Source organism: Symphodus melops (assembly GCF_947650265.1).
Source record: "Symphodus melops genome assembly, chromosome: 6".
In the NCBI taxonomy this organism is placed as follows: domain Eukaryota; kingdom Metazoa; phylum Chordata; class Actinopteri; order Labriformes; family Labridae; genus Symphodus; species Symphodus melops.
This window is the reverse complement of record NC_136696.1, coordinates 3,913,812-3,939,973: the sequence shown is the minus strand read 5'-3', so window position 1 is coordinate 3,939,973 and position 26,162 is coordinate 3,913,812. Positions and strand designations below refer to the sequence as shown.

The following is a 26,162-nucleotide window of genomic DNA, read 5'->3' as shown; positions in this document are numbered from 1 at the left end:
CACTGCACACCTGTCTCTTCTGCATGGTAGGAACCTTTATTCAAGTAAATGCAAAAAAAACAAAACAAACCAAAAGTGATTATCAAACAGCGGTAAACTAAAGTGCTCACTTGGTATTTGATAGTGCCGATGAACATGAAACAGTAAACGTGAAGCACCGTCTGCATTACAAGCTGAACGGTGCATCCTTCCATGGGCCGGTCAGAGTTGAAGTGTAACGTTAGAACTCAAAGTCTGCCTCCGTCATGTCGATTGCCCACGCAAACTTGTCCCTCTGAGTCTTGTTGTAGATTTTCTCTACAGGCACCTCCATGTTCTTACACCTGGAGGCATGAAAGAGAGGGAGAGGGTTCAGACCACACTGCTGAGGAAATACTGTTAGACACGTGGCTCCACTCACTGATTTGACTCAAACACAAGCGGTAGAGAACGAGCAGGGAGCCGCGTGATTGGTTCATCAGATTGGTACCTCTTAGCAGACATTGGTCGAAGTTTTTACAGGCAAACCTCTGCTACAGATTTTCTTTGTCTCTGGTTGGTTGTTTTAAAGCAAAATCTTAAAAAGTGGATCAGGAGGAAAATAAACAACGCTGCCTTTAACCAGCAACAGTCAAGTATGTTTCTCTGGACCAACTACCGAGGTGCACGGACAGTGAAAAGCCAGCAGAGGTCAAAGAGCTCCAACAACACTTGAAGTGTGACGATCAATATTGTTAGACTGATGTTTCTTCAGGGTCATTCAGTGACGAGTACTAAAAGTTAGGAATACGTTTATTCCAGGAAACACAGACAGCAGTCCTAGCAGAAACATTCTCCATGAGCTGATGTTCGGTGTGATTGGAAGAATCAAAGGGGGGGCAGGGCTGAGTCAGCTGGCAGGCTGCTCCAGGACGTTTAAGCTGCACGTCAACAATGATCTTGCTGTGCACACAGGCCCAGGTACATGTGGGGCTTGTAGTTCCATTTAAATACCATAAATCAAGAATTTGAGGCTCGATATGAAACTCAAGAAAATCAAACACTGTTTATATCTGTTTCTAAACCACGGCGACTACAAAACTAGTCCTGGGAACCTTAAGTTCAAAACGTGCTTAAAATAAACCAGCAAACATCTGCACACTGACTGAATGCAAACATTTGAGGACGGAGCAGTAAATGAAGCCCGTTTAAATCCTGACTTTGAGTTCAGGTCAGATGTTCTTCATGATTTCACACAGCTTGAGATATTACAATCTTGGCTCACTGAAGGTTTTCATAAAGATTATCGTGCACGGCAGAGGAACGCTCCACCCCACGTGACATCATCGGAGCCGGCGGTTCAGTTACTGATGATAAAGCTCTGTGCAGAGAGGACGAACAGGTTTGGTTAAAGAGAAGTCTGGGTCGTTCTTTAGTGAGAGCGGGAGCTCTCATGGATTACAGTTGTCAGGCGCACGGGTGCAGGTTGCGCCCTGCCAACGGTTGCCTTGTCATCCACGACTTCTGACGTCTTTTCAATACCATCGATCATCAAACTAATGAATCTTGTGTGTACGCCTCTCACAGGCCCGCAGAGGTTTAGTCATGAGAGCATCACGGGTGGAAACAGACGTTCTGACTTACCAGGCCACGCTGATTCGTGGGTCCAGGTAGTTGAGCTTGGAGGTGCCGAGTGCGATCTGTTTGTTTTCCTCTCTGTCAGTCGCCTGGATCTCCAACTTCAGCAGCTGCTCCTCACAGCGCTGCACCGCTGCCTTCTTCCGCTCCACCAGCCTGAAACAACGTAAAAAGGACAGGCGCGTTACAGTCAGACACTGCTGCTAGAAATAAAAACAGTGCCATGGTCGGTACGTTTCAGAGAAGGTTTCATGTTTACAGCCGGGATCAGCTGTTTGCACAGCACCCAGAGATACAACTGTTGTTCTCCCAGTGGACACGCAGAGGAGGAAAGGAGCGGCGAGGGAGGAGAGTGGGACCGAGACGCAGGAGACTTGTGGGGAGGAGTTTTAAGCCGTGTCTTCTGACTCATCTCTCGCTCCAGGACAAGATGGATGTGAGCGAGAGTGTCAGGAGTGCAGCCTGATTTGCTTCACTGAGACGTGGCTGCATCAGGATGTTCCTGACAACGTCTCCCTGAACGGCTTCCAGACTGTCGACAGGGATGACACCGAGAGCGGTAAGAAGAAAGACGGCGGGCTCGCCGTCCTTGTCAACAACCGATGGTGTCAACACGGCCAACAACCCAAAATAATGAAGGACCCTCCACCCCCCCTCCTGTCCCCCACATGTGAACACAGGTCAGGAGAATATGTGGAGCGGAACTATCTCAATATTATCCTGAGTGTACAAGAGGAAACGGCTAATGAATGATGCACTAACTTTTCATCCAAGAATGAGAGTGAAAAAGACGCAGACATGCAGGAGTCCATATGGTTGTGTGTTAGTGCCTTACAGAGCACAACAACACAGAGTTAACAGCTGGCAAGCTCTAAATGAACAGTGGGGGGCGAACACTACAGCAAACAGTGAGGGTGGCCCACCCGCTGCTCCTGAGCTGCACGCAGCTCTTTGCCTGCTCTCATGCAGCTCCTCAGTTTGAACTTTGTGTTCTGTGTTCGTGTTCAACATGACCTGTGCACGTCAGTATCTCACAAACATCACTGACGTGTTCGCCGTCCACACCGCGCTGTACTTAGCTTCACTCAAAGTCGATGATTGGAGCGTGCCTCTGCGCCCTGCTCGGTTTCAAACATTCTGCTCGTCTAAGGAATGCGTCAAGCTGGACAGGAAGTGACAACCCGGACAGGAAGTCCAACAAGAAAACGCACAGAACATCCAGTCAATGTCAAAATAAAACACTTTATAGATAATGACAATGGTTTCCACGTGTTTCAGTCGTGTGGCTTGGATGCTATTCGGGCTCTTCGCAGTGGCACAGTCACTCATGTGGCTTTGACTGGTTGCCCACTGATCTACAGCTGCAAACCTCAGCAGTCGAGTGTTCTGTTTCCCTCGTGTGTGCGCACGCACGCGAAAGCTCGTTGTCAATCACTTTTCCTGGTTGACTGGGACAGCATGCTGTGTGTTTTTTCCTGTACTTGTGGAAGACTTACGCCTGCTGCTTGGAGTCCGAGCTGCCTTTTGTCTTGGTTTCCTTCTTGGCCTCCTTCTTGGCCTCTTTCAGCTCAGACTTTGCCAGGGACAGCTGTTCTTTCCGAGCATCAATCTTGAAGGAGCAAACAAGAACAGGACAGGATTTTATTTTTTTTAAAGTAAGTTTAAAAAACCATCAGACATAGTGAGTCAGACTGTTAGGAGTGTCCTGCTTGTTAAGAGAAATCTAGATATGACTGACTGCGTGCGATGGAGTCATCCCCGCTGAGCTCACCTTGACCTGAAGGTTCGCCATGGACTGATCGAAGGTCTTTGACAGCGCCCGCTGGTGGTTACACAGAATAGCAACTGCTCTGTTGGCCCTGTTGTAGGACAGTATTTTCTCTGCCACATTGTCCGACTCTTTGGAGGATGACAGAGAATGAGCAATAAGCCCAACGCAGTTTAAAAAAAGCAGAAAGAACACCTACTCTGACTGAGTTATCATCTTTCCTTTCGTTAAATGAGTGTCAATCATTCTGGGCTCTGAAGATCAAAAACTAGAGCCATTGTCAAACTGTCAATCAGCTCTCAGTGGTAATCCTGACATGAGAAGAGAGTAACACTACTATCATTGTGCGGCCCGTGATAAGAGGCAGGCAGGACACACTTGGCTCGGCTCACAGTCACCATGTACTCCTGCCACGGTTGGAGGATGTCAGGGCATCTTCGGATCACGCAGGGCTAAAAAATAACACGTGTCAAATGTGTGGCAGGTTTATCATTGGAGGCTGTCACACAGGCAGCGAGAGCGTGATGAAAGGCAGACAGTGATAAAGCTACTGATACCTGACGAGCTTCTAAAGAATAGCAAGCAGCGTCTTTTAAAGCCGCTTCATGTTAAATTGCTGCACAGCACGTCTTACTGTTTGTGAGCGCTTTGAGCTGCTGCTGCAGAGTGATGGAGGCGTTGTACGTCCTGAACACCTTGGCAGATAGGCCGGGCATCAGGGAGCTCAGGTGCTTGTTCAGGAGGATTGTCTGCAAAGAGAGACGGGAAGCAGAGCGGCACACTTTCATCACACTGTATCACCACTAGATGGCACTGTGGCACCACACCACCAACAGTGTCTGTTCAACACCATCTCTGCACACAACGTCGTCGTCTGCGTTTACAGACGTGAGATGAAAAGAAGCACAGGTCTTTTTCCCCCCTGACATTTCTGAAGACGTTAGAGCACGTTGGAGTCGTTCCTTCCTGTCCGATGGCTGCACTCTCCCCTCAACAGGAAAGAGTTGAAACAGAGTGAACATTGTACAGGCTGATGTGAACGCAGACGAAACAGCAGGCTCCCTGAACACACACCGATATAAAGTGCAAACACGTGGACTTAGAAAAACAGATAACGTTCATTTCTAAACACACACAGGCCTGCGAGAAACATTCAGAGCAGCTGCTGATTCAGTGAGCTCACATCTCTCACAGAAAGAGAAATAATCATCATGAAGGTTTCAATAAGAATGTGGTTCAGGGTCAGGACAGGATCTGTGAGGCCAGAGTCCCCTGAGAGAGAGAGAGAGAGAGAGAGAGTGAGTGTGTCTTAAAGCAGCAGCAGCCCATTATCAAGAGTCAGGGCGAGGACTTCTGTGTACACACACACCTGTGCATACATGTGCTGAAGAGCACATGGGTACACGCATCAATCCATCTACACACACACACACACACACACACACACACACGCACGCTGTCATGCCTGGCTTGCTAACGAGCTAGCTATTATCGCCCCTGCAATGCTAATGAAGTTGTGTTCAAATGTGAGGGGCCAGCTTGATCGCCCTCACACCCCGACTCCCTTTGTGAGCGTTCTTATTGGCTGTTTATGCAGCAGGATGAAGAGTGCGCTCTTCCTGTCGCAGGCAGAAGACAAATAACAGAGTAAAAGAGAAACAGCTCACAGAGAATACACTTCCCCACAGCTAATAATCTGTTTGACTGACAAGTCCCCATGGTGAGCTTACACTTAAACCTGAGCCTGTACTCAGTGTGAAGTGTGCGTGTGTGTGTGCACATCTCTTTTTAAATCCAAACCATCAGAGAGTTTTTGACAGAATGGACAAAGAGTAGTTTGGTGCTGAGTTTTGGACGGCTGGATATTTACAGCCGTGTTTGCTCTTCATTGGCAGAGTGATGCAAAGTGAAGTTGTTCGGCCCGGCTCCACATTCAGAGGAAGCACCAGAGCTGAAGAGGAGGGGGGACGGTGGGGACTTTTAACAAGGGGTCTAGCAGCGCTGTGCATGTGTGCATGTGTGTGTGTAAACACTGTAAAGCCACACACTAGGACAGGACTGCGACGCCTTTGCGGATACACTCTCCATGTACAAAGGAGTAACATCGTCTCATCGCATCCTGTGATCACACGCTGCATCTGTTACATCTTGAATTCTCTGCTGGGTGAACCTCAGTTTCCCCCTTCCAAGCAGGTTGACATGTAGTGCTTTTGTACTGAAGGTGGACAAACTGAAGTGTGGTGCTTTGTATTGACGAGCTGTTGACTCAAATCACAGCACTCAGGCTCTTCAGTAAACGGCGCTCCACAAAAAAAGTGTTGTGCTCTGAGATATTATTAACGCACGGTTATCTCCACTTTGAAAAAACGAGCTAACAATCTGTGACCAGTGAGAACAGCGAGAGTCGGTGCTGTGTGGAGCCGCCGCCTTCCTCGTCTGACAGAGGAAAATAGAAACAGGACGTCAGGGGGAAGTTAGGACAATCTAAAATCGGAAACAATAAAATCCAGCTGAATTCAGGGCAGACGCTCGCTCGCACTGCGTGCTGTCAGGACAGGCAGTAATACGGAGCTGTTGAGGAATCACAATGTGAAAATGGTGACAGTTGGAACACAGTCACATTATCACTATGCTCATCAATCAAGCAAAATGGGACATCAGAGGCTGGTTAAAAAAAAACCTTCATTTTAACCTTCATCTTTTCTCTCATTCCACATTTTGCACTTTCATATTTGATCGGTGTCCATCATCTTCTCCACAGAAACTGTGCTGAAGATAAAAGCCACCACTTTTCCTCCTGCTCGCCTCACATCTTCCCGCTCTCTCATCCCACATTTTTCAAGCCCCCTTCCACTTCCTCCCTCCTAACCTCCACTCACCTGGACCAGCTGTCACTTCTCCTCCGTATCCCCCTCTCTCGCTCGCTCGGTGCCGTGGCCTTTCTGTGCGTCAATCAGGCCTGCACACAGCAGCCATTACCATTCCACCTCCAACACACGCTGACATTTCCTGACACAGTGGAGGGCAGAGAGCAGGGCCACTGCACTCCTTCCATCTCCTCCTCTCACCCTCTCCTTTCACTCCTGCCTTTCCTCTTCATCCTCCCTGTCAATCTCTACCTGCCACCATGTGGCACAAATGTAAATATGAAACGACCCATTTAAAGCGTACACTGGTTTGTTAACATCCTTGATACTTAAATACTTTTTTGTTTTTCCACAGTACACGCTGATATCTTCATGGACGGTGGGATTTAAAAGTAGTCAAGCTTCCAACAATTGTAGATTTTCTATCAGGTTTGCTGTGAGCAAAACAAACCCCAGCGTTGGTCCATTCATATTCACAGGTTTTTTTTTAATTTGGACAAGTCAAGGACAGGGCCGCTGCTTGTCAGCTTGGGGCCCCAGACCAGTAAGGGGGTCGCAGAGGGCCGACAAACCAAAATGTGCCGAGTCCCATCTGACAGCATTCATTCTGCTTACACTGCGGCGCTCCCTAAAAGAAGCAGCGGTCAGTCTCTGTCACACGTGGAGGCCTTTACTGTAACTCTGTTATTAAACACGTGTGCATACTCTTGATTGAACTGTTTTTTGTTTTTTTAATTCTTAATGTTTCTTTTAAGGGACCTGTCCAGCTGTACAGCTCCACAGACAACGGGGTGAGACAGCTGTGTAACTCAAAGCATTAGAGTTCTCACATTATGATTGTACATGTAAAAGAACAACTTAGACTTTGAATCAAATATTCAAATATATCAATATTCAGTTCATTTAGATTCAAATAATCTCTCATCAATCAGATGAGATTTTTGTTTCCACAGAACTAAACCGTGCTCGTCCACTGGTCAGTGTGAATCTTATGATGCTGGTGAGATGGCAGGTAGACTGCAGAGGACAGCAGTCAGAGTGTGAGCCTCTGATCTGCTTCACCAACCAACAAAGGCAACAAGAGTACTAGCCAATTAGAGATGGAGTAGTGGAGACAAAACTTTCTCATACTCTGAAGAAATGCAGCATGAAAGTGACTGCTGGCCATCAGAGGGGATTTAAACTACACCGCTGCTGGTAAGCAGGAAGGACTGTCTGATAGGGTTTCAAACACACACTCTCATGCCAGCAGGTCAGTCATTCCTCCACTAAAGTAAACATGTGGACAGAAAGGCTGCTCAGGTGGAGTGAGGACAGACTCGTCTCCCTGCGCTGAACAAACGTGTGTAAAAATGCGGCGTGGTGTGGCCTTGTGTCAGGACGCTGGAGGGAGAGGTTAAGAGGAAAGCAGACTTTTATGTGTGGAAATTCATCCGCCCACCATGTTCACTTTCAATTTTCAGTGTCGCAGTCTCATTTTTTATCTGCCAGAGTCTATTCCCTCTCTCTTTTGAAACTCTTTCTGCTTTGAGTGTCCCTGCCTCCATTATTCTTCTCATCTTCCGTTTCCTCGCTTCCCTCCTTTCATCTCTCCACACCATTGGCTCATGTCTCATTCAAACTCATCTCTCACACCTTAACAATTTAGTCCCTGCTTCCCTTTTTTCCTCTGCCTTGTGTCTCTAAAAAAATAAATCCTTTCACAATCTCTGTCTGCTCTTTCTTCATGTATTACACACCTGGGGGGAGTTTCTCACACATTTTACATAACCTTGAATAAAGTCTTGCCTTTAACTAAAATGCTTCAGCATGTGAAAATGAAACCTCCTTGGCAGCTACGACGACTAAAAACATGTCAGAACAAATCCTTAAGGAAACTTAAGTGTAGACGGTTACTCACAGTGAGGCGGTCAAAGAGGTCATCTCCAGGTTCCTTGTTATGCAGGAACAAATGAAGACTTTTAAAAACCTGAAAGGACACACAGACGAGCTCGGCTCAAACAGTGTCAACAACAAAAAAGGTGCCTTCATCATAGGAGGTGCAAAGGATCACAGATGACACGAGACCGTCCCGCACAGGTTCGACCTATAGAGAGGGAATCTTCGAGTAAATTAAAGGTACAGCTGCTAAATCCCCGTGCAGAGTCCCAGGAAAAATAAAGCATTGTTTAGATGGTCCATGACGCTCCGGAGGATCATCAGCAGGCGCCGAACGACAGGCTGAGAGCTGAGGCCGGTTTTAAGCCTCTTGACGAACGGTTACATCACATCCTGTCAATCTTGTCAGCTACACGCCCAACTATGGAGAACACGTATCGCTCATAAACTGAAAACATAGCTGTTTATTTAGTTTTGTGTAGCAGGCTGTAAACATGTTTATTGTTGCTGTAAAAGCACCTTGTTTTCCTGTGGTGTGTATGTGACTTCCTGTGTTCCTGGAGCCACCCTCATGCACTTCTACAAAGTGCCGTTACCTTGTGTTTGTATTTGTTGATAAAGTCAAAATCTTATTGATCACAACCCTGAAATCAACTGTACGCCACACAACTACAGATAGCAAAACTGTGTGTGTGTGTGTGTGTGTGTGTGTGTGTGTGTGTGTGTGTGTGTGTGTGTGTGTGTGTGTGTGTGTGTGTTACATCTGACACTTGCAGGAATTCTGTTGGTTCGACAGATGCATCTAAAAAAATGATGCCATACACCAACTAACAGCAGTAGATGTGTTTTATAAAAAGACATTGACGTGTTCCCCGGCTGCTTTGTGTCACAGCTCTTCTTTTTTTTTTTTCTTTGAAACTAAAGATGTAAAGTGAGTCTTCAAAGGTTGGCATTAAAGCAGAGACACCTAAGGGAGCTCTCCTCCTTGATTTAGTGATGTTGTGTGTGTGTGTGTGTGTGTGTGTAAATGAAGCTAGCAGACAGGATCCATGTCTGCATGTGCAGGTGTCCCCACACTCCAGCTCGATGTGATGAAGTCTCTCAACACGTAACAGGTGGATACGTCTTCTTAACATTACACAGAGACACTGTCTCGTCTTTCATGGCTGAGATATTGCCAAAGTGTTGATACGGGTGAGGAATACAACTCTTTCCATAAAGGAGCGATATGTAACTCTGACACCTAGAGTTTACAATCGGTACTGCAGAATAAATTCAAAACATTGAAAAGAGCTGCCCCCTCAAACACAGCAACAACACGACCAATTTCCATGAACACATGACAACAAGTTAGCAAAAACAGCTAGGCTCACTACACGTCTATTTCTTTCCGCTTGTCTGCATGCAGACTTTTCACACACAACTCTGGGTAGGCTACACGCCAGGCTTCTATTTCCTGTGTGATGGTCTAAAAAGAGACACACTACACTCACCATACACACAACTTTTAGATGCAACAGTTTTTGAAAGTGCACCAGAGGTAAGAAATGGAAATGACTTTCTTACTTCCCTTTTAATTCCAATTGACATTTTGCAGCATCTCACTGATTTCCATGGAAATTGATGATGCTAACATATGCGAGCGACTAATTAATTCGAGCTAATGTGTTGCTTTTGAATGAACTCATTTGAATAATTATGTGTTCTGCCAAGAAACAAAACACTTTGGCTGTCAGGTGCTAACATTTCTGTCTCCATCTCTGGAACAGACGATAGCACGGGCTGACACCGGAGGAGGGCTTGGACATTTACATAAGCATACATGCACACGCACACACACAAATGTGACAGCTGTCTGACAGACTGCACACAGCCCAAACAACGAGGTTTCAAGGAAAGAAAGAAAATCATTCCAGGCAGTTTGTTTTCTTGTATGCTGGTATTTTCTAACCTCCTCCCACCAGTCAGCTTCAGTGTCACATGACCCGTTTGTCTTTATTAATAACAGTGTCTGCAGCCGATATTAATATAAGCTGTGCAGAGACGTGACAGCATGAAACCTTTTCAAATATTTTGTTTTGCACAACCCATAATAACAGTCATACAGGGATGTCATTTAAGCATGCAACTCTCATTGTACAAGTCGACACCTTGAAATGATGTGCTGTCAATCTGTCCCCTCCTTAGAGGTAAACAAAGTTTAAAATAGAGACGCCAGGTGTCGTTGTGATTTCAGCTGCAGAGATTTTATTTCTCATCATTATTTTGCTCCTGGATTCTGACTCGATTAAAACAAAAACGTAAAGAAGAAAAAGCTTGACAACAATCTTATACTGTGAAGAAAGTGAGGCCTGCAACTCGGCGGCTTTCGGATTACTTCCTGTTGTTCAATGTGGAAAACATTCAGGAAGACAATCGCACCCTTTACGCTCATTGAGATGTTTTGTTGAAATCTAATCGACAGCAAAAAACTAAAAAATGTTTTTACTTTTCTTGTTGGTAATTCATTTTCATGTTCATAGTCAAACAGATGCTGCTCGTTCTCATGAAGGCCCTGACACACCAAGACGACTGTCAAACCTAGTTTCTGCTGTTTGTCCAGCTCCATTGCTACCCGTCAGCACCAGTTGGCCTTTTTTTTGTTTTTTGTTTTTTTTCTTGGCCGATTTTAAATGTTGAATCGGCGTCTGCAGTTGCCAGCTTGGTTGGTGAGAGGAACGTCTCTGATTGGCTGTTCAGATGAGTGGATCAGTGCACAAGAAGAAAAACGGGCTGCTCTCCTGCTCTCTCTAATGTTTTGAATTTAGACCCATTTTAAACACTATGTGTCAGAGTTACATCCTGCTCCTTTAAATACACAGTAATACGTACATTGTGTAAGTGTTGTTCTAATCGAGTTTTAAACAGGAAACTTGTAACTGCACATATTTGGCTTTTTCGCTGCTTCATATTTGACTTAGAAAGAGAAATAATTGTTTCACCTGTTGAACTGCTGCTCTTGTAGAATAACATTGAAGTCTGTAAGAGACAGAAATCTCAAAAATGTTCATCGTGAATGAAGATGAATTCACCTACATGAACATTTAATCAAGGAGAGGAGCATGAGGGCAAATGAGCAGATCTAACAGACAGACAAATTAAAGCAGCGCAGCTCAAGGGAACCAATCTACAACTGTGCCCCGAGGACATCTCTCAGTTCTCTGTGCGCCTCAGGCTCCGTGCATGTCAATACTTATGCAAGTGACCTTCTCTGCAGGGACTTCTGCCAACACCCAAAGGGCAAAACCTAAATTATTACAATATATATAACGAGCCCCAGTGAAGTTTCTACTTTGCCAAGGTCATCTTTCCTGAGAATGGAAAAACTTTCTTCCTTTTCACTATTGCTCTTAACATGATCACATCCTCTAACGCAACAACCGTGTGTGTGTGTGTGTGTGTGTGTGTGTGTGTGTGTGTGTATATGTGTGTGCACTCGTTCATTTACCCTCCGGATGACGGGGACTTTGTTGTAGTAGCGAATGGAGTCTTTACCCAGGAAGTCAAATTCCACCACACACTCGTTGCCGTCCAGTTTCTCGTGGAGGGTGATGTGCTCCACGCGTAGGGAGCAGCAACCCACCGTGTCGGCCGTCTCTCCCTCCTCCTTCTCGTTACCAGCTCTCAGTGCCAGCTGCAGGGAGGGGGCAACACAACACAGTTACATCACTGTCTTTGGCGTGAGCCAAAAGCAATCACACACTCAATCTGTCATTTCTCTCAATGCAGAATGAGATCATTAGCTCCGGGTCACTGGGAGAAAACGGCGACATGTAATCAATGTTTCTCCTTGCAGACGATCTTCCATCCAGCAGTGAAGTGAGAAAGCACAGCACACAGATCTTTCACACGTGCGTGTAAGCACGAAGGACAGCTAGCACATCCTCAGACTGCAGACCTTGTCTATGAAGTAGAGGGCAACAGCTCTTTGCCGTTTGACCATCTCTTTAGACTTCAGATCCTCGGTGTACTGTTTACGGATGTCGTCCACACGTGACTTCAGTTTGCGAGCGATCTCGTATTTCTCCCAGTCCTTCTCTCCCTGCGTTCAAAGGAGGCGAAAAGAGCGAGGACACAATGTCACAAGAAGAAGAAGGGAAAAAAAGGAGAAAATAAGAAACAAATCAAAGTGACACATTTCAAAGAGTCAGTCATCAGCATGTAAAACATGATACGAGTGCAGGCTAACAAAGACGTGCTACTAGCAAACTTTCAGGACAGAAGTTCAGGTTTCTTGCTGCTGATTTATTACAACCCAGACACAATTAAAGCCACCATCAGTACACACACACACACACACACACACACACACACACACACACACACACACACACACACACACACACACACACACACACACACACACACACACACACACACACACACACACACACACACACACACACACACACACACACACACACACACACACACACACACACACACACACACACACACACAGTGTCATGGAGACAAACAGTGGAATAACTTAACCTTTACACATGAAGGATGGAAAGAAGGTAGAGCGAGCAAACAGAGAAGAGCAGAAGAGATGAGAGAAAGGGACTGAATAATGAGACACGTTTTATTCACTTTCTAACCCCCCAAAATATCTACTCTATTCTCCATGACGCCATTTTTTATAAACATGTGGAACAAAACACAATAAGGACATGTTTATCCCACACACACAGGCTTAACTCGCCACATGCCAGCTGCTTGCAGTTATGATGCAGACCTTCAGACTGAATCACAAGCTGCCGCAGGTTTCATTTAATCCAGTTTGTAGAGGATAGAAATTGGCCTTTTTTATAGAATAAAATACAGAAAAAATGTGTACCGGTATACGAGACGCAGCACGTTTCTGAAGCTCTGAAGAGAAAAAATAAAGTCCAAACAGACTTCCTGCGAGACGATTTCTCTCGAGTTCAGTGACGTCTTTGAGAAAAAAACATTGGTGACATCAACAACACCTTTCAGGGAAGTTTCTCAGAGCGGACGCACAAAAGAGGCTGGGCGCCTTCGGCAACCCTCGGTAAACCCTTCAGACTAAATCAACAAATATGAAGACATCATTTTATCTATCACCTTTCATATGCACTATGTGAACAAACATTTATTGAAGCTTTTCCACACTTTACCTGTTTCCCATCATCGTGCTTCATTTGTCCTGACTGCTGTCTGCTTTTGTGCTTTCTACATTATTGCTGCGCTTTTAAGTTAAATGTTGTCACTATTTTAGGCCGACTTCTTTTTACAACTAAAAGGTTCTGATACAGACGCGTTTGGTTTCTAACATTGTACCCACTTGAAAAATGAACAAGGGTTCATTTAAGAAAGAAGAGTTCACAGAGAAGACAGACAAGTCGGCAAACAAATGCACCTGAAAGGTTCCTACCTATACTGTGTGTGTGTGTGTGTGTGTGTGTGTGGATACCTTTAGTTTGGAGTTGGCATTAAGCATGATGTATTTAATGCCTCCCTGGACGTTCTCAGTCCACCTGGCCAGCCATGTCGCTGTGTTGTCATGTCGCACTTCCTTCCAGCGGTGACCAGCAGGGGGCACTGGGATACAAGAGTCTCTGTCAATCAGAGAGAGAGAGAGAGAGAGAGAAAGAAAAATAAAGAGAAAGAGAGAGAGAGAGAAAGAAAAAGAAAGAGAGAGGGAGAGAATTATTCACCTTCCTCTATGTGACATGAAATAATGTTGCATGACGTACTCACAGCATGTCAGGCTACTGACAGTCAAAGTTTGATTCTTCAGCTCGACTGCTTTAACAACTCTTAACAATTCTAAAGTTACTAAAAGCAACAAAACCTTTGGTCAGACTCTCAGCACAGCACGTTCTTCAAATATCTCAAAGTGGACAGAAAGAAGTTGATGAACATATATTTCATCAGTCTCACTGGCTGCAGTTGATGATGACTTCCTCTGGTTGGATCCTCTTCTTCAGCATGCCCTGCTTGGGATGCTCTCCTCGGCCCCTGAACAGCCCCGGAGGCTCAATCTTAAAGTTCCCGATGCGCTCTTTGTGCTGGTCCAGCAGACAGAAGCCGTACTCATCCACCATCCTCTGGTTGGCTTCTTTCAAAACCTGCAGCAGAAATCAAATCAACTTGTCCAGATGAAGAGATCAACATGCACAAACACACAGAGAAACAGACTGAATGTTACCTGCTTCTCCTCCTTAGTCATGTTCCTTCTCTCCTCCACCTTGGCTTTATGCATGGCATTGAGCTCTCCAAAGTCACACTTGTTTAGGTCCTGAATCAGCATTCTCTCCTCGTGGGTCATTTCCTACAGACAGAGTGTGAAACACAGGAGTGTTGTCTCTTCTCCTGTGCAGCAGGTTTGCTTTTTACCTGCGTAACAGCTGGAGTATTCTAAGACAATGAAAATGTACCATCATCCCTCCAGCTCTCACAGCAGGTCTAAATGAATGAAATTCGTTCGTCCACAGTTAAGAATTTGTTAACTGCAGCTCAAGTATGTCAGAAAAACTCTCCATGCCACTTTGAATGAGTAGCACAAATGATGGTAAATGATCGTCTCGTATATCTTTCAATGAAGCGGGAGTTCATCCTCCTCTCTGTGCCGAGTCTGTCCAACAAGGCATCACAAGAGGACACATGGAGCAGCACACACTGGGGTCCCTTTTTAAACTTACCTCACTGAAGTTGATGTTGAAGCACGTTTCCTCTTTGAGTGCCACACACACTGTTACCTGTCGTCCTCTGTCTCCAGGTGTATCCTTTAATAATCAATACACACTATGATAACGTACGACACACATCACTCATGTTACAGTGAGAAGGACGTTTCAGTGAAACAACACGTCAGGCTGAGGTCAATGAGCTTTTCTCGTCTTCTGACGACTCAAAGCATTTTTACTCTGGAGGTCTCAGCTGCCCAATCACAAGCTGACGTTAGAGGCAGGGTGGTGTGGGGTTAAGTGTGCTGCCCAAGGACACGTCAGACAGATCTGATGTGTGTGCAGGAGCTGGGGACTGAACCGTCAACCCTTCGGTAAAGAAGCGAGCGACTCCACCAGATGAGCCTTGCTACAAACATGCAAAGCTCTCTGTTGGGATGAGAGGGGGGAAAACAGTTTGGTCGATTGTTTGCTGGAAGCCCTGAATGCAGGTGTGCAGGATGACAGCAGAACACCTGGACAGAAAGTGAATTAAAGAAACACTGTTTCCTCCTTTAAGGAGCGGCTCTCAGTGTGAAGAAGCTCGGGCTTCACACGGCAGGACGCAGAAAGCTGCAGCACTCTCAACTGTAATCATCGACTTGCTGAGGGTGACGCACACTGGTCATCTGAATCCTGAGTGCCACTAACAGGGCAGAGACACAGAGGATTCACACTTCATCTGTTTCTGGTGCTTAAATGTCATGACGACATGAGTGGCTTTAATTGCGGCCTCCTGCTGTGAGCAAGAAAGCAGCAGCAGGGACTTCAGTCTGACATTCTCCAGAGCACAATCCCACAAGAGACGCCAGTGTTTAAGTCATCACTGGATCGGATGGCTTAAAAGGTAAACGATGAACAGGTCTTTGAAAAAGCTAGAATCTAGATGAGACTTTCTCTACTTATCCAACATAAACATTTCAGAGACTGTTCACAAGGATTCATTTATCTTTCAAACTCTTCAGACGGTTTGTGGTCTCGTTGCTTCACCGAGATTTAAAAACCTCTCTCTACATTACAGACTGTGATGCTGACAACACAGACAGAGTCAGCCTGTGTCTAAGCATGATTGACACTCGGCGGTGGGCGGGCTCTGGGGGCAGTGGAGCGAGGAGAGTTTTTTTCCAGCTATAATAAAACAGTTTAATTGGATTTGTTCATATGCAGGGGAGCTTCTTGTATGGATTAGCATATCAATGCCTTCACACAAATCGTATTTTCAAGTGCATTGAGCACTAAGCAGCGCAAAATTAATTCTGCATGATATGCCTCAGGGGTTGGCATGGCGCTTTTCTCTGTGCAGAGGCCGCCATGACAGCCACAGCCTGCAGGTTTTCAAACAATGATCACACAGGTAGTAACACTGGAAGCTGGACTGAAGTCGACTTAAACTGTCAGAGAAGAGCTCTGGAGCTGGTGTGACGAGAAGCTGATCGCTCTGACACCATGGACAGAAAATGTTGATGATGAAAACACACAATGGATCTTTGTTAGGAAATCTTACAAAACCATTGTGACACAGATTGTGCTCTGCGTCACAGCAGCTTCAGCTTTCACTGGGCGAGAGGCAGGTTGCCATGTAAGAGCTGAATCCAAAGTCAGGAGTAGAATTCTACACCGGGTCGATTCAGAGGCCGACTCCAGGCTGGGCTGGACATCAGACTGGCCCGTCCATCATTTCTATTCACAATTAAAAATACATTTATAAACCTGGGGGGGGGGGACATGTGAATGACAGGACAGTGTTCAAAACAGCCGAGCGCTCCCGTTGAATAGAACATCTTTGGTCCTGTGCTCGCAGCCTATTACAAGCTTGAGTGTTTGGAAAATGATTCCCCCTTAACACTATCGTTGAACAGCTGCACCCTCGACAGCAGCAGCCGTGATGCGACGTCTCTAAGGTCACGTAACTTCACCTTTTCTTTGAAATACATTTCAAAGTTTCACGGCTCCTTTGGGTTTTTAAGGATTGTTACGCTCGCCTTTTGGACTGAGTGAAAACCAATTACTCACATTAGAGAGTAATCATGGGCAGTTCGACAGCTCATTTAAATTGGAGGGGCGTCTTGGATCTCCCACGAAGGAAGCAGAAGGAAAACGCTTTTCTTTGAGGCTGCATTTTAAGGAGCCTCTGAAATGATACAGACTTTGAAGTGTCACGATGATGCAACAGGCGTTTAATTAAGCTCTTTGAAGGATGAACGTCTGAATTCTGACACAAGCAGAAATAAACAACCATTCACACCTGTGGGCAATGTAGAGGCACCAATTACTGGACTGTAGGAGGAAGCTGGGGGACCCAGAGGATACCCACGTCTGCACGGGGAGAACATGCTCACTCTTATCCTGTTTGTTGATATGAATTTGATTTACTAAAGAAAACCCTCTGAAGTGCAGTCGTGACCTGAGGAGTCACACTTTAGATTGGTTTTGTTCGTGATGTGTTCCTGCCACCTTACATTCCTCCAGTCCGTGAAGAAGTTCTCCCTGAACACGGCCTTGGTGGTGTACTCGTGGTCCAACATCTGGGCAAAGAACAGCGCCACCTCCTCGGCTGCAGGGCTCAACTTCACCTTCTTACCTGAAGACACAAACACAAGTACGCCGTTTAAAAACCAACAAGACGCTTTATTACACACACTTCCAAGACCTCTATGAAGAATAACTTTGGTACTTTATACACCATGATCTAAATCACTTCTTGCTCGTCTGCTTTTACATGGTTTCTGTTTTTCTGATAAAGTTGGATCAAACTATCTCCTGGATCAAATGAGAGAATTACTCCCATGATGCCCCACCAGCCTCCACGTCGTCTTTAGTTGTTTTGATTGAGCGCCCCCTGGTGGTGGATTTTGCATACTGTGCTTTTAAAATGTGACAATTGAATCCATTAAAAACACAAATATCATTAAAATGATAAAAGTAACAACCTACTTCGTATTTTTCAAATGAAACCCTTTTCTCTCACAAAGTCGTTTTCCCGCGCCGAAAAAGTTGGCTCATCAGATACGAAGGGTCTTTTTACATTTGGGATAAATTGTTTCTGCTCCACTGACCGTCATAATAGAAGTGAACGTTGTCAGGCAGCGGCTCGAACTCAGGAGGAAAATAGGGTCCTTTGTGTTCCAGAAACTTCCACTTCACCCCACCCTCGTACTTCTCTTCTTCCCACCTGACAGAAAGATGAGAACGCAAGGATGTGTCTGACAGGGTGAAAATAGAGGTTCACTGTGTGTTTAAATCACATGTGCTGTTGGTGTTTGAAAAGAGCAGCGTTTGCCAACCATCTCCAGCGGTTCTGCTCCTCCTCCTCTTTCTTTTTGATCTTCAACAGTTTGGCCTCCTCGATCTCCTCCTTTGTCTTCTTGGGTTTTTTGGAGACGGGCTCCTCTCCTTCCTCTTTCTTCACCGTCTGAGCAGAGAAACAGCTTGGATATTAAAATAAGTTGGATGGGCCATCATAAATTATATCGATTCCTGGATTGTCCGCGTTTACTTTTTCGGTTTTCTTCTTTGATTTCTTCTTCGGAGCCTCTTCGTCATTTTCTTCGTCCTGACTGTGTCGGTTACTTTTTCTCTTTGAGCTGAAGGTTCACAAAAGACGGAGAGAATAAAGTCAGTGTACAACATGTGAAAAAGAGGGACTGAGATACGAATACGCAGATCAGATCCTGCTCTTGGATTCTGGTCCAGTACTGACTCAAATAGCTTGATCGGGTCCACGTAGGGCCGAAAAAACTTAATTGCAGCCACAGTTTTGTCTTGGCTTCAAACTGAACTGATGTTAATGTAAGAGGGATGACTTTGTTTCAATCCATTGAACGAGAGTAACACAGTACATAAGAGAAAAATCACTGCGTGGCGTAAACTTTGGATGGTGAAGATGAATATCAGAGATTTTGATTTTTACAAGACAGACGTCCAGGACTACAAAGAACCAAGTCCAAGTCTCATAGTGGGAAATACGTGCTGTTATGGATGAAATGATTGACTCCACTCACGATTCTCTCATGATTTATTTCAGAGAGTGACACAGAAGACAAATTATGAGATGAATGAAAAAGATTTGTAACCTCTTGGTCTCTTGCACTTGTTTGGAGAAGTGGAGCTGCTAACCTGCTTGACAGTGCCGTTTGGCCTTTTCATGTTTCCTTTCAACCAACAAGGGGGACGTGATTGGAGCTTCACATTACATGCTGCATCATTGGTTGTGCTATTTGTGTAGTTCCCTGTTTTCGTCTCGTCTGTTTTCTTCTCACTTTTAAATTGTGTGTCTTGGGGGAGCCAAAATGTTTTGATTCGTCCTCAATTTCCTCAATTTCTAAATCTTGCTCTGCAGCTGCTGACCCTCACGCAAGTGACATCAAACAAAAGAAACAGAAATAAAAAGTGCCCTCCGCTGTGTTTTTGTTTGTTTTTTTTAAGTATTGCGATTTATTTTTTCAGAGCTTTCTTATATCTGCGCATATCTCGATGTATTTTTTTACAAGTCCGCCTTTCTTGTAAACTAAGCACGCTTCATAATCAGGTAAAGCCATGCATGTGTTGTATTATGACTTTAACCGTGCTCAGGCCGGTTAGACCTGGAGCAGTGTGCACCCTAAGATTATTCTGCAAATTAAACCTAACGTGTGATTGACTTGTTTCTAGGATCGAATGCTAAAATAAATGTTTAATAAGATACCACACCACGTCTCATTGTCATAAACATATGAGAAATAAAAAAGACGGATAGTTTTAGATAATAACAGAAGTTTTACCACCCTGCGCGTCATAATGACAGTTTCCTTCGTTTGAGCCTTCGATGCATTCATCGCTTCTTAACAAAAATAACAGTCAACAAATGATGGGGAAGTCCAGCATGTGAAGTGTTCAGATGTCAAACTGACCTCGGTGTAGCAGTGGAGTGAGAAGGGCCCTCCATGGGCTCCTCCTTGGGCTCCTCCTTCATTCGTTTCCTTTTCAGGCCTCTCTGTTTTGGAGCGAAGTCTTCATCCTCCTGTTCCTCTTTCACGTCTTCACTGAAAAACAACGAAGCACAGTCATCGTCCGACGCCCGGCGACTCAACCGCATGTCCCCAGTCTCCCTCTTCACTACACTTTAAAGAGGAAAGATTTAATGTTCAAACTACATTTCTCGTCTCGTCTCATTTTCTTCAGATTTCTCTTTTTAAAAACAGGCCGAGCTGTTGATTTTGAATTTGCCCGTACTGTTCAAACAAATAAAGGCTGAATAAAAACCTAATGGCTGCAGAGTCCAGATAAAATGACCCCCGTGTTGAAAAATAATAACTCAACCAACAGTGACACCCTGACCACCAGACATCACATATAATTATAGTAATGACACAACATTATCCAAGCACTGATGATAATTACATAATTACAACAATTTGAGGGAAGAAAGATCATGTGACACTTGTGAGCTCCGTCTTTCCTGCAGTGAAGAATCGTCCAAATGAAGAAATCAAGACAACAGAGAGGGCCAATAAAGAAGCGCGTTTCCTCTTTCCTTCCCTAACAGAACTGTCAAACTGCCTCAATGACTCCTAATTACACTCCGCTGTGTTAGCAGCTACATGGACACATTGTGAGTGCACTCTGTCCAGTCCTCTGCAGAACACACAACTTCTACAGAAGACACTTTAAAGACACTTTTCTCTGCTTGTGATGACTGTGCTCACTCAAGACTGCATTTCCCATGAGCACCATCACTCAGTGACATTAGGATATGACTGCTGCCAAAGCATGCATGCATTTGTCTTAGAAGCAACTGAGTTGAACATGCACATAGCACACTGCTTACTGCAGGGCTGTTGAGGCCACGCCCCCTACATGCAGTATTTTTCACCCCTTAGTAACCTTATTGACAAATGTTTACAGCCTGGTTTAAAAACCAACGTTAGTGTAAACCTGTTTTGTTGACATCAATGCTAATAAAAGAAAGAAGAAGAAGGCTGAAGGCCGGCCTGTGACGAGGTGGACACAAAGATCCAGACATGTCCGTGTTTTATACAAAATAAGATCCCGACCTGAGTGCAGAACGAGAACGTTTAAGTAATGTTGTGGAATTTTTCTAATACCAAAGAGTGAAAATAAAGAGTGAGAAGATCTATTCAAAAAAGAAGCCAGAACAGTAACAAAAGAAGCGATCAGCTGATAAACTAAAATGAATGTGTGTCGTGAAGAGGCTTGTGTAAGAGTTTAAAACACTAAACAACTTTATTCAAATACAGCTTCAAAGAGTCTAACTTCTTCCTGCTCCAGGTTTTGATCAGTGAACAGTTTGAACAGTTTAATTACACTCCAGGCTTCAATGCACTTACAATAAATGCCAGTCGTACTAAAGAGTGCTGCAGCACGTTTAGAACAGACATCATCATGCTGATGAAACATCTCTCCTTCAGGATAACACAACAAGTCCAAACACTTTCTTCTCTCACTGTGTGTTCGTGACCCTCAGGACACAAAGTGAAACTTAAACCTTCACAGCCTGCAGAAACTCCACCGTCTCTCTGCAGGTCACACGAGCACTGTCAGTCTTTCCCTTTAGTATTTATGTAGAGTGGCGGACTGAGGACATGAAGAAGTTAAAGTCGTTTACTTTTCATTCATCATTCCATTCTCTTCTTCTGAAGATTTGTCTCAGGACATTTACCATACTGAGAAAGATTTTGTTCACCTGCCGCCGCCTTTTAATATTCCAACTGAATAAAACGTGCTGCTTTTATGATGCATAAAGCCTGTAAATGAGGGAGAGAGACAGTACACTCCGATAGTCTGCTATCAGGCTGCGTTTGTCGCTCATGGCGCGTGCTGATAGGTCGGGGACTTTCCAAACATCTTCCCAGTTGATGTAGTGGCAGCTTGAAGTTTGTGTACGCACACACACGAACACGCACGCAGGGAGCAAAAGCTCTTTTATACACACCTTAAACTACCCAAACAAGATCAGACTTTGGCTGTTCTACGTGTGAATCTTTTCTGTTCTAAGTCCTGAGGCCAACAAGGTTCAGCTCAAGTGTTCGAGGTGAAACCAAACAGGGAGGGTGTAGAACTGGTCGTGTTTTTGCCACACAGCATTGCTGAGCAGAATCCATAGTGCAGCGCACTGAGACGGCTTGTACAGCCTGCTGTTCCCTTCCAAACTCTACTATCAGGCCTCATTTCGCTCTCTGCAGGAAACCAGGAAACTGCCTTCAAAGCTTTTATAAAAACGTCTATTTTTAAATGTCACACTTCTAAGTCCACGTCATCAGTCCATTGTAAAGTCTGTGAGAAAATGACTGAGACAAATTTGACACAGCAGGCCACGCATTAAACTGTGCACGCTATATATATTCATCTTCAGCACAGTCTGATTCATTTTCTATCAAATAGCTTTGTATGAAATAGTAATGGCATCCATCCAGGGTCTTGACACTGAAACAAACTCATGCCCGTGCCTTTAAGAGAGAGACGGCGGTCAGCTGATAATAAGACGCTGAGGAGATGTCCTCCCTACCTGGAGCAGCTGGCTGTCTTGGGAGAGTCTTTCTTTGGAGTCCTGCCCTGAGAGGAAAACAAACATAAACAAAACGGCATCCCAACAAGCAGCAGACAGACATCCCTCCACACTGTGCACACGTACGCATCTCATCTTTAAACATCAGGTCAAATGTTCCAGGTGTCCTGCCCAGTGCACGTCTGCACATCTGTTGTGCATCGTGTTTAGACTGTTGATGTTAAACCTCTGGTTCCTGAGCCGTCGTTCATATTTCTGCTGCTTTTTAGACATGCATGAAGTTGACTTAAGTAGTTTGAGAAGGCAGTAAGACATCAAATACTTGACATAAATTACCTAAAAACTCCAAGCGGAGAATACAGTTTGTTGAGTTAGAAATAACAACCTATCGCAGCTTCTTTTTTTTATCCCAAGCGGCCACGTCCCGTTTTAAAAACTGACAAAGACTGCAGCTCATGAAGTGTCCTCTGTCCACTTCAGGAGGACAGCAGTCTTTACACTTCTGCTGATCTTGGGTCTGTTGTTGCAGGCTTCCTGTTAACAAGGCTGAGCTGTATGTGAAGTGCTCTTCTTTCTTTGGACATGAAACAAAGACAGCAGCTTTGGAGAGAAGAGATGATCCAAATTAAAAGCTCCTCTTGATCCTTTTTAACATTCTGAAACTAAATCTCTAAACCCCTTTTTTACCCCCTCGACCTGGCATGCTTGTAATCCTGCGAGTGTTGCTGCAGGTTTTAAATATCTTGGAGGTGAGTACTAGGACAGGCTGTCGTTATGACACTGTGAGCCGGCTCAGAGGGCGACAGGGGCTTTAACCCCGGTGTTTCACACTCATGTGACTCACCTTCATTCTCGACCGTCCATTGTGAGTTTTCTCTGCAGACTTAGTTGACTTTGCACTGTGTCCGTCAGGGTGTCAGGATGGACATGTGAAGAGAGGGACATGCTGTTAGTGTGAGAGCATGTGCAGCACATGAACAGGTAATATTCAAGGAGAAAGCTGCTTCCACTTGTACAATCCATCCCCAAATGTAACACGCCACGGCCCGTCAGCACCACGCTCCCTGACCCACTGCCCTCAGCGCCGCCATGAACAGCTGTCCACACGTCACAGAAGAACTACAAGATCACAAAGTGGGAAAGAGAAAAACTACATTTGTCTTTGTCTTTCTGAGGATGACTTGTTGTTCGCTCGATGCCTGTTTTCACGTTATGTTAACAAAGTGATCAAAAATATGATAGCCAGTCTGTAAAACAGACTTTTATTTTGAAATTGACCTGACACTCTGTGGATTTCCTTCACTGACTTCCTGTCTGGGTTGTCATATTCTGCAGCGTACTTGTAATGGAGCAGAGCGTAGCGGCTCCCTGTGGAAACACAATCACTGACTGGAGTGGTAACGACGTACGGCGCTGACGGACCGCGGCGCGCACACAGGAAGTGGAAATTAATCTTCCACTTTCTTTATTGTCAATCAAACTTGAACTTCACATTGCAGATAAGAATGACTTCTCATTGCTTTGACTCATCGTGCAGGACGAATAAACAGCAGCAAGTATTTCCAAAATAAAGTGTAGATATAAAAAGACAAAAAGAGAAGCTGCGTGTGAAATTACTATTCAGATAAATATATTGCATGTTTTGTTTTGTTTTTTAACTGAAAGTTACTCAGACATGACTGGCCATGTCCTTGACAGAAAGTTAGAGCTGCACTTTAATCCAGCATATTCTAGTTAGTATGATCCTATAAAACAGCACATTTCAGACCAGCAGAGGATCACTCCACACAGTGTGACCTTTTCACCCTTCAAGGCTGGATGGAACATGAAAGTAAGCAGAGTACTCCTCAGCTTTTTTATCCTTTAAGAAATATCCAACTGCTGCAGCTCTTTTTAAAAATCAGTCATGCTCAGGAAAGTCAGGTCCACGAGTGTTGTAGCTGATGAGGATAAGTTGATCCTTAAATCAGTCATTCAGTCAGTGTGCCAAGAAATAGCATGAGGCTAGCTGTCACAGAAAGCTGCCAGGAGCACTTACAGGTGTCTATTTATCTCCCCGCGCTCATCAATTACACACAAGCCAATGACAGATCACTCCACATTCATTTGTCTGCTCACATATGCATGGTAATAAATGCATCAGATAAATTAATGTATTCAGATGAAGATGGAGTACAGACTGTACGCAGTGAAATCAAAGTGTTCAGTCAACACCGCGGGCTGCTCGACAGCAGAATACTCTCTCCTAAACAGTGCAATATGGCTCTCACTCATCTGGTTTATCATCTTCATTGCATGCATTAATTGTTTGAATCCAGATCAATTCATCCTCACTTATCAAAAATAGGTTGAAGGCAAAGCTTCTTTCAGGATTTAGTCGAAACAAATCTGTGACGTGTGGACTCATCTGATGCTAACAGAAGAGTGCTGCAGTCAGCTCCTGATGACATAGTGTTATCTAAACGCTGTCAAGATCAAATATACGTGTATACAAATACAAAGTAAAAGACTTATTTATTTAGTAAATAACAAACTGAAACAGCTAAATACGTTTTTTGTTTTTTTTTTACACACAAAACACTTTATACAGCGTCCTTTGGCCTTACTAACAGCTTGATTTCTTGCTGGCATTTTTGATGTACCTTTTGACAGGCTCGTTTGTTTATGAGCTGTTCAAACAGGCTTGCTTTAGATCACTGCTGTCCAAACTTTTGTCTTGCGGGTCTAAATTGTCGTATAAGAATTGCTTGTGTTTCTGTAAAAGCTTTCTGTAATCAGCTCAGGTTTTTAAACGGTAAACAGTCAGCTCGTTTACAAAAATGATGCATAGGTTCATTTCCATAGTTAACAAAAAAATGTGGAAAACAGTCAAAGGCAAGCTGTTAAAAAAAACAAAGAAAAAAACATAAATTCTACTGAACATTTTCTATTTTAAAAAAAATGTGTCATCTGAATGAGGCCTTGGACTAAAATACCCTGATTCTTTTTTTGAAGCCAGGGGCTGCAAAAAAATTACCCTCAAGGGCCACACGGGCCACACTTTGGACACCCCTTGCTTTAGATTCAAGTTTAAGCAATCAATCTTTGAATCTACTAAATCTTAATTGTGTTCAATAGGACTCAAATCCAGACTTGGACAGTCCATCAGTTGCAGGACTCAGATAGTCTGTGCACAGTTTGGTCTCATTGTCTGGTTGGTAAATGAACTCAACTTTAAACTGAACTTTACTTTTTATACCCACATTTGAGCCTAAAAACCAAAACACAAACATACATGTGTTAAACACTTAAATATTTAATGTCTCACGTGTACGCATGCGCACACCCCACAGACCTGTTCTTGGTGGAGGCGTTATCTCCAGCGGCGCCAGCGCTCTCATTACCGCTCAACCTTTTCAGCTTCGTTGGTTTGTGTTTGGCCTTCTCGTCTCCTTTGGTGCCCTTCTCTCCTCCCATCGCTAATATGTACCTTTGTGAGGGAACGTAAAGCAGACATGAACGTTTACCTGTGCGACACTCACAATTAGCTAGCTAACTTTCGCACTCACAGGTAAGTTATCCTGTCACCTTTGCGTATCAAATCAATAAAAAAAAAAAACGACCACATTGGCATGTAAACGTTCCCTTCAGAAATCAAATGTGACATTAAAGTTAAAGTTTACCGCTTAAATTGCGTCGGTTAAAACGAAAGATTATGATGATTGAATACAAACCTTTACGGCGGTTGACTTGATGGACGCAGCGGGTTAACTTCAGCTAGCGCCGAACAGGGCACGCGTCACAGCCAGCTGAATTCTGATTGGCTCAGTCACGGTGTA

The 26,162-nt window shown here is 44.5% G+C and overlaps 1 protein-coding gene across 2 annotated transcripts; it reads right to left on the bottom strand.

Moving 5' to 3' along the window:
- Window positions 1–15: 15 nt before the first annotated feature.
- Window positions 16–26,162, bottom strand: LOC306825331 (DNA topoisomerase I, mitochondrial). 2 transcript variants are annotated; one of them, XM_079346022.1, is made up of 20 exons: window positions 26,058–26,162; window positions 25,679–25,813; window positions 23,189–23,243; window positions 22,345–22,391; window positions 19,730–19,861; window positions 18,337–18,424; window positions 18,125–18,252; window positions 17,897–18,012; window positions 17,300–17,421; window positions 14,324–14,446; window positions 14,056–14,243; window positions 13,586–13,730; window positions 12,047–12,190; window positions 11,597–11,782; window positions 8,132–8,200; window positions 3,999–4,113; window positions 3,368–3,495; window positions 3,093–3,205; window positions 1,603–1,752; window positions 16–323 (listed from the first exon to the last, which is right to left on the bottom strand). In XM_079346022.1, exons 2-20 carry the CDS (start codon window positions 25,798–25,800, stop codon window positions 221–223), a joined length of 2,274 nt encoding a protein of 757 aa, XP_079202148.1. In that variant the 5' UTR covers window positions 25,801–25,813; window positions 26,058–26,162; the 3' UTR covers window positions 16–220. The 2 variants fall into 2 exon arrangements, with proteins under 2 accessions (XP_079202148.1, XP_079202149.1); XM_079346023.1 differs by having other exon boundaries at window positions 26,007–26,073.